General features: G+C 44.1%; 1 protein-coding gene and 1 long non-coding RNA gene across 2 annotated transcripts; one reads left to right on the forward strand and one right to left on the reverse strand.

Annotated features, from left to right (window-relative positions):
• Window positions 1-3,579: 3,579 nt before the first annotated feature.
• On the reverse strand, window positions 3,580-6,390 carry LOC136500772 (glycosyltransferase family 92 protein Os08g0121900-like). The gene is made up of 2 exons (XM_066496199.1): window positions 5,955-6,390; window positions 3,580-5,403 (listed from the first exon to the last, which is right to left on the reverse strand). Exons 1-2 carry the CDS (start codon window positions 6,166-6,168, stop codon window positions 3,839-3,841), a joined length of 1,779 nt encoding a protein of 592 aa, XP_066352296.1. The 5' UTR covers window positions 6,169-6,390; the 3' UTR covers window positions 3,580-3,838.
• Window positions 6,391-12,435: 6,045 nt separating this feature from the next.
• LOC136499075 (uncharacterized) lies at window positions 12,436-15,060 on the forward strand. The gene is made up of 6 exons (XR_010769887.1): window positions 12,436-12,500; window positions 12,656-12,712; window positions 13,736-13,791; window positions 13,904-13,957; window positions 14,319-14,609; window positions 14,694-15,060. It is a non-coding gene; the product is annotated as an uncharacterized lncRNA (long non-coding RNA).
• The last annotated feature ends 309 nt before the right edge of the window (window positions 15,061-15,369 follow it).

Below are 15,369 nucleotides of genomic sequence, written 5' to 3' on the forward strand. Positions count from 1 at the left end.
TGCTTGTAACCCCCTACTACGAGCATTTCGGTGCAAGGAATACAAAATCGATCTCTCGAACTAGACGTAGGGTACCCATTACCCGAACCAGTATAAACTTTATGTCTCTTTGCATCACCATCCGGAATTGAGAACACGCAGTACAAATTTACTAGTCGATTGAGGACCGCCGGTCCAAAACACCGACACAACTCATCTTGTGAGAGGTTGTGGGCGATTCACCGTGCCGGAGTGGCGAAGAATCAACCCGTAGAGGGCACTTGATCCTTGTGCGGATCAAGGGGGAGCGATACCCTTGCGCGGGTGCTCCAACGAGGACTAGTGGGAAGTGCCGACTCTCCGATACCTCGGCAAAACGTCGCCGTGTTTCTTCCCTCTCCTTACTTTGCGTATTTACTTTGAGCAATTCATTTCATGTCTTTACATTCATAGAATTAGCATGCTAGAGTAGGATTGGAACCTAGGTTGCTAAACTCTTTGTGCGATAGATCAATAGCTTACACAATTAGGCACTAGGGGTGAAGTGGGGTAAGTATATGACTTAATTATTGTAAGAAATTTTAGAAAAGCCCAATTCACCCCGTCCCCCTCTTGGGCATCTTGATCCTTTCAGCATACGAGTGAGTCGAACGGATGGAAAAAATGAATCGGTACTTGTGATTAATGAGTGGCAAAGTGTGTAATTATCTTCAACTCCACGTGGGAGTACAAAACTCCAAAACCTGGAGTACCTCTTGAGGTGCTCTAGAAAAAAACGTGGAGTTGGTCTCTAACTCCACGCTTTTTCATGGAGCAGAGTTTGGAGTTGGAGGTTTTTGGCAAGATGAAGCTGGAGCGGAGTTGCAAAACCTAGAGTGGAGCAGTCCCAAACACCCCCTTAGAAACTAGATTATACGAGATGAGTTGTGAAATTGTTTGGATCTATAGATTATAAAAGCTAAGGTTGACATCTTTTACCACAATACCGACACTCTTTGATTTTTAATGCTTTTTTCTATGGAACAAAGAGATGGATAGAATAGTCTTTTGATGTCTAGAAGCCATCCTGAAGAAGCTAGGTTTCCTCGGCTTACCGGATTATGAAATCTGTAGGGGTCTCTAGATTATAGAAGCTAGCTAGAAGCTATACCTACAATCTTCATGAATCCACACCAACTCTTAGTTTTTTATGGTAAAATTGTGGGAATCTACCAAAACTAGCTAGTATATACTATGTAGACAAACATGCTTTTTCTCGCAAACAGTGGCGGAGTTTGAGGTTAAATTTAGAGGGGACAACAGTAGAATATATATGGTTTAGGGAGTGTAGGGGTGGCCAATCTAAACCTTTATTTGCAAAATATACTAAGATACTACAGCATCATTTATAGAATTGCAAAAACAAGGAGGGGCCATGGCCCACTATGGCTCTAAAGAAGCTGTGCCTTTGCTCGCAAACAAGAGCATGTGCACGACTCTTTTCTTCAAAAATGGCCATTCCAAATCCAAGTTGTACAGGACAGATCAAGCCTCTAACGCACGCAGGGTATCCTTTCCGTTCCAAAATATAGATCGACATTTAGATAAAAAGTTGAAGTATGTTTTTACAAAAATTAAAATAACTTGTCATTGGAAACAGGGAATAATTTTTAGGTTAACGCACGCAAGTCAGGCAAGGCCGCAAGGCACCAACAAGTCGCCGGCATCCAGCACTTCTCGGATCCAATGACGGCAGCCATCTGATCTGGTCAGCAGGTCACTACTCTCTTGGTCTTGGATCCAACGTGTGCCTCGGGCCTCGGCACGACTTGCATGCCATCGGCGACTCGGCGTCTGTCCTCGGTGGTGTGCTACTGCTATGGTGTGACCCAACTAACCCACACCGACACCGGAATGCAATTTGCGGATCATTTTAGATGATTCAGGCTACGAGGTTGTCAGCGACTTGAAGGCAGAAATCGATGGTACTGAAATGAGTACCAAATGCACGAGGATCCGGTCGAGCAGTTTTGTCATCAACGATGCAGATCTGACTGCAGATACCCCGCGTCAAAGAGCTGCAATTTGCAAGAGGATCTGCAGTCGATCCAGCCAGTAGTGAAAGGACACACGGATCTGCAGCAGTTCTTCAGCCTGCCCCGTATCATGAACACAGGCCTGTCCAGTTGTACAATGTAGTAGTACACTACTACACCCTTTATGGACTCTGGAGCCTAGAGGGGCCAGCAGCCCTGCATCCCAGACAGCAATGTCTCATGATCCCTCCTCCAACATGCAGAGATACTATGCAGTTGGGCTGGCTGTGGCTGCGTCACACTGCAAAAGAATTTTCTTCACAGTAGCTGAGCTAATCAAGCACAGTTGAAAGATTAAGGTTTGCATAGTGGAGGAGCATTTTCAGAAAAAGCTGTGGCATGATGTCCCAGAGGCAGAGGGACAACGAAAGGTGTGCCAGCCTACCTGCCAGAAATTCAGGCCTCCTGTCCAACGCAAGAACCTTCCAAGCTTCCAAACTAGGCAAAAGTACCCAGGTTTCATGGCAGCTCATACGTTCACATACATGCATTTTCATTTATTTATTTTTGGTATCATTCACCATTAATTTCCATCCATGCATGTGGACGTTATTTTATTTTCAGCCCTATATAATACTATTCTGACGTGGTAGGTGGTACCAGACTGCAGCTCGGATTTGTAGTTTACTCTACAGGCCACGCTCACCTCTTTCGGAGCCCACCTTCAGATGGCAACATCACCAAACCGACGAACACACTTGTGCCAGCCTTTGCATTGTTGCCCACAGTTTTCCTTGATTACTACAGATAAACTAACATCAGGAACAAGGTGGGTCTCAGAAAAGGATACTGCAAAGGCTGTCCCTGTTTGCTTCCCCTTGCTTTTGACTTCACTATGAGAAGCCTCAAGCCTGTCCTGATAAACCTAGGAATAGTAGTACAAAAAAGGAACTGGGACCTTGATCCAGTCCCGGCAATGCCACCCTGTCATCGGACTTTAGATGATAAAGTAAAGATCAATGATGCACAAAAAAAAAATATAGAAGAGGAAAGAAACCTAGGTTTTATCTAGCCTCATAGCCTGTGCTTATCTAATATCTGTGTCAGGTTTTGTGGGCTAACGGCTGAAAGCTCAGTAACCAAAGATGGGGAAGAAAACAATGGTTATGAGAGTGATCTGGCGGTTGGTCTGGTTCTTTCCTTTTCCTTGGAAACATGCTGATTTGATGCAAGAAGATGCTTTCCCAATGCTATAAGTTACAGATAAAGATGCTCAACACATAAAGTTGCAATTGTGTAAATGTAAAGTGAAAAAACAGCAAAAGCACAATGTTCTGTGTGTGTTTTTCACTGAGGGGACAAATATTCTTTCAGGATCAGGACCACTACTACAGCAAGGTGCAAGGAAGGTGCACCATCCTTTTCTTCAACACAAACTACAGCTTGTGCTTACAGAATTGAGTGTAGTTTTCTCCAGAAAAAAAATGTTCACAATCGCAGACTTGGTGACAATATCTATCGAGGTTTGAGAGCATACTGCAATGTAATAAAACGTCAGAAGAAGAAAGAAAGTCAAGTAGTCATCCTATTCATTCCCTCTTTCATCAAGAAAACTTACAGTGAACGTGCTACCTATCTTTATCTACATTCTACAAAAGAATCCTTTCCATAGATATGTAAAAAAAATGGATGGCTCTAAAAGAAATAAGAACAGGAAAAGAAAACCTTAAGACTAAATTTAACAAAGAGCAAACCAGTCTTCTACCTAACTCCTTTTGTGTTTCTTTCCCTGTCTGTGTATACCCATCATCTACCATGGATCAAATACAATGTTTACCCATCATCTACCATGGAAGACTTCCAGTGGCTGGATCTGTGAACGCTTTATGCACAAAATCTTTAAGACCGGTATCATATACTTCACAGAACCGACGCGGCCAATCCTCTGGTTCCACCGGCTTGGTCCCCAATCCTGGTGCCCTGTCCCTGGATCCAACGTTCTCCTCATCCTGCCAATCAGCAACATAGGTCGCGACACGCCCAGAAAACTTATCCTTGAACACCTCCCAAACTTGATACTTGTAGTGGTTGATGAGCATCGCACTCTGACCAATGTTCACATACCTCACACCTTCTTTCAGATGGAAGTGGTGCACCACATTGATGAGTGATGGGTTTAGTGCGTCCGGCCTGACAATTGACTTGTGGCGCTCTGGTGCAGCGAGCCTGCAGGTGTAACCTGTTGTAACGCCTTTCTTGGGAATTTTAGTCCGACCTGAGGGACCAAAGCTGTGGCACGCAGTCCTGAGCTCACCGATCCGTGGCCTGTTTGAGTAGTTCTGGAGAATATCTGGTAGAGTCTGGTTGCCAGGGAAGTGCAAGAACTCGTCGATGTCGATGAACCCCACCCACTCACAACTCTCTCGGGCCCTAAGAGCACAATGTGCGAAGCCAGCCTCCTGAGACTTCATCCATGGCCACAGATGGCGTGTCACATTGTACCTTGATGGATCCATGGTACTGAGGACCTGCTCAATGTCATCATCACTGCTGTTGTCATAGATGAACCACCGTTCCACACCGATATGTGAGTGGTAGATGATCCATTCCCGGAGGAACCTTGCCTGGTTGCGAAGCATGGTGCATACACACATTGAGTGTGCCTTTTGCCGTCGATGCCTGTTATACCGAGGAAGTGGCTCAGGTTCAGCAATTGAGGGCGGCGTAGAGTCTCTTTGTCCTTTCGTCCTGATGGAGACCAACATAGGCTTGCCATCACTATCTCCATTGCCATTGCCATTGGGATCAGTTGTCATCCTGAGATACCGGCGAATGCGAACTGGTGTCACACACCGGAAAATCTCTTGTGCAGCAGAAATCACAGGGGATGTGAGCACATGCTTTGGCTTTGACAGGTCACGGCCAAAGACACACTGATACCTCGACGCCACACCCAAACGGCCTGGCCGTAGGTTCATCCCCTTGGCGAACACAATGGTGGAGTTGTCCCTGCTGTCGACAAGTGCAGTGTACACAAGCCTGTCCCATTGTAACGGCGCCACCGGAGGTGACAGGGACAGTGACAGAGAGACATCCACACCAGATGGCTCGGCAGGGCAATGGACGAGGCTGGGTCCATCAGGCAAGGAGGCGGCCAAGAGGGGTGGTCGGCGCAGCTCCGAAAAGTTGGCAGGGGAGTACAAGCACTCAAATCGCTGAGGAGCTGGCAGCGACGACCCGTCCTTGAGGATTAGGAGAACACGGTCCGGAAAGGCAACCGCGTGCTGGATTTGGACTGACGGCAACACGGTGTCGGCGCTGCTGCCAGCTTGCTGCGCTCTGGCATCAGAGGAAATGGCGTTCAGGGTCGCCGACGGCCACGCAGTCCTGAGCACCGGCCGGAACGATGCTGCATCAGAGACAAGAACATCAGCACCTCGTGTAGAGAAGAAACAAACGAAGCGAATTCAGCATGCTTGAAATCAGAAACACCAACACACACATTCTTCATGTGATGGCGTGAGCTTTTCCTGTTCTAGTAACAATCAGTCAAAAGCAAAACACCATCACTAGTATAATGTATTCACTTGCTAACGTTCCAACCCAGGTGCCACTGGCGCGTTTCCAATGAAATCATTAACAAACGGACAGAATCCAAGGAGAAAAATTGCAATTTTGCCGGGAGTGGTAAGACCACATCAGATCTACCGCAACGCCCCCAACAAAAAGGAACCGTCTTTTTCCTCACCTTCTCAACAACGAACACCAAACACATACCAAAATCGTATATAAAAATGAGAACTTTCTCGCCCAAATCATTGTTAATCCCACCACGCTCCAAGCACACGATTCTCGTGACAATACAATTCCGGCGACCCACCTAAACCCCACCTATCCAATAATTCACGCCAGGAGAAGGCAGAAAGTCCAGTGAGGAGGCAAATGGGGAGGAAGGCTCACCTCCAATGACGTGCACGCCGCCGAGGACGACTACGCCGGCGCACAGGAACGCGAAGAGCGCCGCGAAGACACGCCGCTGCGGCGGCGCCGCCGCCGACGGCGACCGGTGGCCCCTCGCGGCAGGGGAACCCCCGCCTCCGCCACTTCCTACCGCTGCAGTAACCTTACAGCTCCCGAGCCTGCTCAGCTTCCTCTCCTTCGCCGACGTCGCCATCGCCGGCGCCGGTCACAACCGCCGCTCCCGGTCCGGCAGCAGCCCAGATCCCCAAGCGGCGGCAGCGAGCCTGACAGGCCACACCATCCGCAACGCGCTACAGGGAGTCGTGGAGCATCGGCGCCCCGCCAATATCTCGATGGTTGGTTGCCGTGGACGAGGAAGAGGCGAAGCGAAGCGGCGGCCGGCGAATCCGAAGCGGTGGTTGCGTTCGCAAGGAGGCTCTGCTTGCCGACCGACTCCTGCTGCTGCAGTGTCTGCTGGGCAACCGGCGCGTTTATACCCGCGGCCAGGTCTCTGACCGGTGGGCCAGCGCGTCCTCCTGGGCCCACGCATCGGTGGGGGGAGGCCGGCCGCGAAGCGCGGTCGTGCGGCGCGTGGCTGGGCATGACGTGTGGGCCCGTTGGTACAGTGCGCCCGTGACGGGTGGGGGCGCTTCTAACGGCACGGGCACGTCGGGCCAATGGAGCGGCGGGTTCGCTGGGTGGTTATTTTATGGGGACGTGCTGTATGACAGTGGGGTCAGCTTGCATGGGTCCACCATGTCAGTTGCTGAGGTGGGGATAGGTGTTGGTGTTTTGTGATTTGGATGGAACAGCAATAATTGGTGTGCGAAGGTGTTATTGGCCTAAAAATAAACCAAAATATTGTTCTGGCTGATTTATTGTGAGAAAAAAATATTGTTTCAGTTGATTTTATAAATTTTGCCTGTCCATTGGGGGAATTTATCTACTCCTGAATATAACTATAATATATTTATCATATATAACAGCAAGGTTTTCTTTTCATTCCCATTCACTTTGTTGCTTTGCTTTAATTCAGTTAGAGACTAGAGACTAAAAACAATCAGTCTGTGCGCTTGTTGGTTTCAGTCAGTCAACAGTATTTTCGTCTCACAATAAATCAGTATCAGCCAGTCCAAATCAGCTTAGAAACCAACCAGCGAACATGTCGAATAATGGAAGAATAAAAAAAAGGCAAATTTAGCAGAGCATGGAAAGAGAATGCCATGAACACCAGATTTAGAATATATATTATTATTATCATGCATCTGAATTTTTAATATGCAACATAAGCCCCTGGTTTCACAGCATGTTTTGAACTTTAGATCCTCACAAAATTACTGGATACCTATTTTACCATTTAATTTGAGAATGTCAGGTTTAGTTTGTAGCAGTGTCCTACTTCTGTATCAGTTGATTGCTAATTCATTATATATTTTCGATATATATGCATATACATATGCATGAATGTGTCATGTTTTAAACTTTTTATTGGCTACTAAGGGTGCGTTTGATTGGGCTTTTGGTTTTGGCTTTTGGTCAAAAAGCCAAAAGCTCAACCAAAGGGGCTGCTTTTTCAGGCTGCTTTTTCAGAAGCAGCTGTTTTTCCGTAGTATATTTTTGAAAGCTGGTCTGACCCTGCTTTTGGCTTTTGGCTTTCTGCTTTTCGAAATTGGTGGCATAAAAAGCTTTTTCATAGTTGTTTCAAGAGAGATAAAGATAGAAGGTATATTTTATACTTGTTTAACCAAACAGCTTTCAGCTTTTCTACAGCTCACAGCCCACAGCAGCTTTCCCACAGCTCACAGCCCACAGCAGCTTTTTCCCACAGCCACAGCTCAACCAAACACACCCTAAATCGGAGCAGCATCTCGACGAGGGAAGTTGCCACGTGTTAAATTTGTGGTCACAAGAATTCTTCACTCGGACCATATTGTGGCCCTACTTGATTGAAATGTTTTGTCATTTTCGTATGCACGTGAAACCTTGGTACCTTTCCTCTACATGCTAAAAGCCATCTGATTGTAATTCCATTGAATTTGAGTTAGTCAAAATAGTGTATCAGATTAACTGACATCTCATAGTCATAGCTGGGGCAGAGCTGGGCTATTTCAATGTTGTCACTTGACAACAATGGAATTTTCACATCCAAGAGGTAAGTATTCTTACTTCAAGAGGGAACAATACAAATAATCATACTTATCACAACGCTAATGACATCAATGCATTTTTTATTCTAGATCCACCCCAGAAGTGCTCTTTAATATTTTTTAATTCAAAACAAACAAAGATGGCCAACTCCTCCAGCAGGGGCGCCATCCACGTCGCCCAAAATAGCCTCGTCCGTCCGATCAGCTACGAACGGCGGGGGGCTCCTGGATGGCCAGATGGGCCACGTCGCCCCAAAACCATTACCTTTCCAATAAATTGGCCCCTCCCTTCTCAGCAAAAAAAAAAAACAAAAAAAACAATCCGCTCGTCTCTCCTCCCCACCCCGTCGCTCCTCCCGGCACCCAACGCGGCGGTACCTGCGGCGGCGGTGCCGCCCACGGCCGCCCTTCCCCTCTCTCCTTCCCTCTCCTCCAGCGTTGCGGCGTGCTGGACGGGTCAGACTTCGGCCTCGTCATCGCGCGGTGGCTGCGGCGTCGGCGCCCTCCACGCGAAACCCTAGCTGCCTCTTCACGGCCGCTGCCGGCTGCGGCGTACCTCCTCTTCCTCTCTTCCTCTCCCTCTCCCTCTCTCTCCTGGGGTGCCAGCGCTTCAGCAGGCCCCGACCGCGCCAGCTTATCTGCGTCGCGCGCGTCCATGGGCCCTAGCGGCGGGCGAGGCGAGACCGGCCGGCCATGGCGTCACGCCCCTACCCATGCCGGCGTCGAGCCTCCCCAGCTTCGTTGCCGCCGTCGGCCGGGCCTCGCTGCTGGGAGCAGCCGGTGCGCTCTCCTTTGCGCACCCTCTCTCTTCTCCCGATGCGGCTTCCTATGCTGGGCGCCCCAGGTGCTGGTCGGCCTTGGCGGTGCCGCGGTTAGCACGCAGCACACTCATGTGTTCCCGTTTCCTCTTATTCTCTAATTTTGCTTTTGTCTCCATGATTTCTCACCATATTGCCGTGAATACATTCTCTAGGGTTTGGCCTATGCCTACTGCTGTGATGTTTGCCTGCTTACAGTGTATCAAACCTGCTATCTGTCCTTGGAATTTGTTTTCGCTTATATATACATCTATTTTTACCCTGATGCTCGGTGCACGTGATGGAAATATTTTTTTTGCTGTATGGCCTGTGATGAAAATGAACTCTTCTTTAACCTTACAGATGCGAAGCCCTCCCTGGGATTTGAGATATTTTGTTTCGTTTATGTTGAAGCTACTGTTTTTAGCCTGGTGCTCTATGCACGTGATGGAAATATTTTTTCCCCGTATGGCCTGTGATGAAAATGAACTCGGCGGCCAGCCCATCCACGTCTCCTAGAATTCTTTCATTGGACCGCTTCAGCGACATGTCACCACCTGCTTTCCTGATTGGTACACCTTGCCCATCAAGATCCTGTGAGAGACTTGCCGTTTTCCATTTACTTTGGTGCCTTCATACTCCAGGATCATGGTTAAATGATGATTCATAGATTTTTGAGGCCGCTACAGTTTGCCAAGGTTTCCTTCATCATATTATCTGCGGCCTTTGCCTTGCACCCTGTTTTTCGCCTTTGTGGTTGTGCCTGTGCCCATGATCATGGTTAAATGATGATTCATATATTTCTGAGGCCTCTAAAATTTGTAAAGGTTTCCTTCATGATATTATCTGGGGCCATTGCCTTGCACCCTGTTTTTTCGCCTTTATGGTTGTGCCTGTGCTTTATGTGCCTCCTCCAATTCCTCCTTCATTCCATCTTCTCCTTTGTGCAGGTGAATGAGCAAGAGATGCTTCAGGCCCGTGGTGCACGCATGGAGCTGGACACACATGCCTAACCATCTAAGGGTTTGATGATCTACACATGTAACTGATTTGCAGTACTGACTTGATTTTATATAGCTTTCAGTTTCATTCAATGAAATTGGCCACATCTATTATTGTGTTGTCGTCTCAGTGAAAGTTCTATTTTCCTGTTGGTGTGTCAAGCCTAATATTTTTGGGTGAGCTAAAAGTTCTCCGCATATGATACAAATTTTTGAGAATATATGGTTAGCATGGGCTATAACAAATTTATTTATCCATGCTTATGAAGAGTAGACTGATCTACTAATTAGTTTCCTCCTAGCAGAGATCAGCAATAATGCACTTACACATTCTGTGACGCTGTTATATAAATGCTTTGTCAAAAAAAATAGCCTGAGTTTGGTCCTATTCATTTGTGCAGCTCTGTGCAATTGATTTTTTTCTGCTACATCAGGGTTACTAATTTGATATAGTTTTGGATTTATGATTAGTTTTGGGTTCATTTTCACCCAGTCGTCGCATTATCTGTTGTTATGTAAGGTTTTCTCACATGCTGTGCTAAACAGAGAATACATATCGCTAGATGACAATGGTCCTGAATAGCAAATAGTGAAGAATTATACCATCGCTTTCCTGTCCTCAGGTTTTTGCTGCTATGAATACGGTGCACTCCTATGAACATGTTAGATTCGTACGGTGCGTTCTTCGAAGTTTCAGTTTACATATGTTCACAGACCACCACTTCATACATGCATGTTTTTACCGCTAAAGAGATATATAGCCAAATTTGCTTAAAAAGGAATGTGTTAATTTCTAATAGTGATATGAGTGCAACAAACACATGCATTAATTTTTTCCGTACTCTATTTTTGATATATTCTGGACAATTATTGCTATTTATTTAGAACTACGTCTTTGTGGTTACAAGTAGAAAAAAAAACTATATATATTCCTTACAACTACATCTTCAATAGTTCCAACTTAGTCTACTTGATTTGCACTGGAGCATTACTTTGTTCTCATGCTCGCTGCGTTCAGGCATGCATATGTTACTTCTTCCAATCATTGGGTGCTTAATGTATGCTTCCTGCACAGCCAAACTTTTAGTATGTTCGTGTGGAATTTGTCCTTACAGATTTTGGGTGCTTTTCTCATTATTTTGCTTGGCATCTCTTTGATTTTACAGGCTGCAATTTAATTTGTGAATACATAACAGAATGCTGCACTGAATGGATGCATTCACAACCTCTATAAACTAGGTGGGTGCCTCAGAGTATTGCTCTTCAAACACCATGGGCCAATGTATCCACTTTGCGTCTTCACCTTATCCTTTCTGAGGTAACTATCGATCCTCTTGCAATCCTTTGGACTGATAGCAGACTGCAACAATAGGGGGTACAAGTACTCTCCAATTTTTATCCCTGCACACTCATTTTCTTTCTATGCTTGCTCTAGGTCATGCGCTCCAGATCCAAATTTGAGACTATCATGCATGTAGATTGAGACACTACTATATAGTCTGTAGCTTTCTTCATATTAGATTCAGTTTTTTTTTGGCTATCCATCAAAGCAATGACACTCCGATAAGTCATTTTAGATTAACCTAATGAACATGACCTTATTCCACCTGATTCCACTAAATTCATTGTTCTTTTTAAATGGGAAAGCTGCACACTATATATTGTCCATAACAGATCCATTCGTTTTCTTGCAATGGGAACACATGTGTGTCTTCGATTGGCAAAATATGTTGTTCTTTCCCTAAATTTGATCACCTGATTGTTCCCATTAATCCCCATCCCCATCTCCATATTTGTTTTCCATATCCATACATCTGTAAATGGAAAACAGCTCTGTAAATACAATGCTCTGTTCTATTTCTTCCTCCCTAAGATTTTTATTTGATTATGCCTCTGATCCCTTTAATTCATTTTTTCTGGGTACGTAATTATTTTTATTATACGTAGGGTTGCTGCTCTGGAAAAAAAAACTCTTAAAGGTAGTGTTCTAGGTAGCCGTCACTATATTATTTGAGCATTTTGCTCAAGTAATTGCAGAAATTTATTATGTTAAGAATTAATATCAATATCATTACATGATTGCCTGCTAATTTATTATAGTTTCTAATACCAGTGTATGATTGCCTACTTACTTATTATATATAGTTATCCCCTCCCGAAAGAGGTTGGCAAGCCGATATTTATACATTTCCTTTTCCATTTTCTTTTGCACAAATTCCTTGTTTGAACCATAGCTTAGACCGCCAGTACACACTTCTACCTCTTTGATGATTCAATTCACCATCACAACTGAACTGGTTTGATGACAATCACATCACATTTGCCAGTGCCTAACATTTATCATCGCATCTTGGGCTTACCAATCTTTCAGACCTCGGTTCTACCATGATGGTGTAAGGTTCACTTACTACAATGATACCTACCGCTTGTGCTTTTAGTCATGCTGATAGACATGTCTATTGGTTAACCTTTGCTAAATACCTGTATTGTTAATCATGCTATATGCACTAACCCTAGCTTATATTGTCCAATTGCCGGTTCGGCCTCCTGAGGTCCTGAAGAAAGAGGAGGGGTTCGGCTAATTTTTGAGATATCATTTTGGTCAGTTCTTGTGACTCTGCTTGTGAAGTGTTTGCACATTCTGTCCACTGCAATCAGATTAGAAACCAGCTGAATGGATTCTTATGTAAATTCTCCTATCTCCTGATTTGCAAAATGAATCATATTGCTTCAGAATTTTGCTTTATTTGTTGCAGCCCAGTGTATAAACACTAACGTTGCCATGTTTCGTACGGTCCCCTACTCCATAGAAGGTATGATGCTACCTCCGAATAATGGTGCTCTATTTTTATAGTACAATTATTTTATATGCAATGATGTCAAAGCTTGATTCCTTTATAAAGCAATGGTCTCAGATCTTAAATGCGTTGAGTTGTTGAGATAGAATAGAACGGATCAATGAAATTTAGTGATTTGACTATGTCCATGGCCAGTTGGTGCTTGGTAAAATCCATTACAAATTCCTCAATTATTTCTATGTGGTTTTGTTAGAAATTAAATTCACTTAATTACTTCTACCTATTTTTTAGCCTTTTTTTGTTCAGTTAGATTTCCTGCTTATCCAGTTCATTGCTGAGCCAACAAACATGATGTCAGATCTTTATCAGATTCGAAATATAGAGTTTTCTTAATGACTGATACTGTAACGGTTACAAACCATAATTCAATTTTTTTTAGTTCAGCAACAGCAAGGATTCAATGCATGATTTAGGTTGCTCACAATTAACTTAATTTTTCGTCATGGCCAAAGTTGGATGGAAATTACAAAATAATGATTTCGGGTTTGTGCATTATTAATAGTCCATTCAGACATAGAAGAAGGCTTCAGCTGGTATATGATGCCTGTCGTTGCTCTGTTCGAAAATAATAAGTTTGTTACCACATTCAAGCTGATGTCTTCAAATCAGTGTTTTTAAAGTTTAGTGTTGTCATCTCCCATTGTTCTCATGTATATGCAACGACATTGGTTGACAATGTCTAGGTATAAATAGTATATGAAAAAATGGTCCACTTAATAATGAGAGCCAGTACAAAATATTTTGCTAATGGGGTTCGGATTTGCTAGGTGTTCTACTTGCAGCGTATTTGTACAGCGAAACTGGTCCAAGAATATTGAGGGAGCCATTTTAAAATCAATTCTGTTTTCACAATCCTATGACTGAAAAATGATGTCTTCACATGATTTGTTGGTCGTTCTATTACTGACCACACCCCAAACCTGATGATGTATCTATTGATGTATCTATTTCTATTCATCTCTGTCTACTTTCTTGCAGGTCTGAAACAACTTCAACTAAGGTCCTGTGGAGCAACTAGATTAGAAAGTGAACTGGTGAGCTCATTTGCTTCTATAGACTGCTATAAGCGAATTTCTATTCCATTACATGATGTCCTATGGATCAACTACCCCATTAAATGATTTTTTTTCAGCAATTATTATGTAGGCTGCCATAAGCAAAGCTCTATTCTACAGCAAACTTCGCCTGGTTTATTTACAGGTTTGCAGCTGCCTTGCTATCCATTTACAGTAGGAATTTTGTAGCTATTTTTTATTGCAAAAAAGACCACGAGTTTACATCTCATGCTTGGGCATAATTAATAAGCCTAAAATCTATTTGTTATACCTGATTAGCTACTATACAAAATCAGTAGGATGGTACCCTTGCTTATAGTCTCAGTTTGTGCCTTTCAAAGTAGCTATCTTGTCTACTTGCACAATTGCTTAATTTACATATTACATGAAATTTATTGTATATCCGGAACAATTGCTTAGTATACCTGAAAAAAATGCTTCCACAACTTTCGCAAACAAATACTATTGTATGGATTTTATCTTGCTTAATAAAACTGCTTCTTCAGGACAACAGTTGAGGAGACAGTAAGGGTGCTAAATGGAGGCATGGGATCGCACACTCACACATAAGTTTTTACCTCTAATTTGTGTGCCCTTTAATTAGTGCTTGAGTTGACATCCCCTTTGATGAAATTATGTTCCACCCTTCCTAAGAGCTGACACAGTGGAATGGTAGCTATTTTGATCCATGACTTTATGCTCGGCCCCCTCAAGATCCTGCCATGTACGCTTACACAAGATATCCAGGAGATGGAAATTACAAGCAACAGCCACCACAGCAGGTCCCTGCACAACAGGTAACCATGTTTCTAAAAGACCTACAACAACAGCTCAGTCGTGCAGCTGTGTTGCACTAAGATGGCTTGTTTCTCCCTTCGCAGTAAAAATAATGGAGACACAAGCAGAATTATTTGCAAAGCTGCCGCACTGTACTTTGGAGAACAACCTCAATGCGTTATTGGCATGAGAAACTCTCATTACCTTTTGAGCTGCTATATGTGTGTGACCTTTGCCACAACTATGATTCTCTAAACTGCTTTGCAGTCAATAGACTGACCCATTCAAGAAAGTTGCTGCTGTTAATAGCCTAAATGGCTTTTCGGAGTTTTTTTGCTGCAAGCTGAATTTGCTGCTTCTTTTTAGCATCATGAACCTGTACTTTACATTGAACACTTGGATCACTGTTCCGATCTGCTAGTTCAAGTGTTTGGAAATTGTAACCTGTTGCACAGTGTCTTTGAATGACAATGTCTGCTGAGGTGCATCTTCTATCTGGAAGTTGATTTGCAATTTATATATTACAATATAATTGCAACTGACTGTATCTTATAAACCTAAAGATATTCATTTGCGCTCGCGCGTGGGGGCGCGGCCTATGTATAATTAGAACTATGAACCTTGACTGTAATGTTCATGTGAATTATCTCGCAAATTGTTTCACTTCACACAGAACCCACTCATGAAACCTCAATGGTCACCTATCTGGGCGCGCAGACTATACTGTTCGCATAAAAAAAACGTAGCAACAAACTTTTACGTATTCCTTCCTCATGCAGC

This window comes from Miscanthus floridulus, chromosome 13, assembly GCF_019320115.1.
Source record: "Miscanthus floridulus cultivar M001 chromosome 13, ASM1932011v1, whole genome shotgun sequence".
NCBI lineage: Eukaryota > Viridiplantae > Streptophyta > Magnoliopsida > Poales > Poaceae > Miscanthus > Miscanthus floridulus.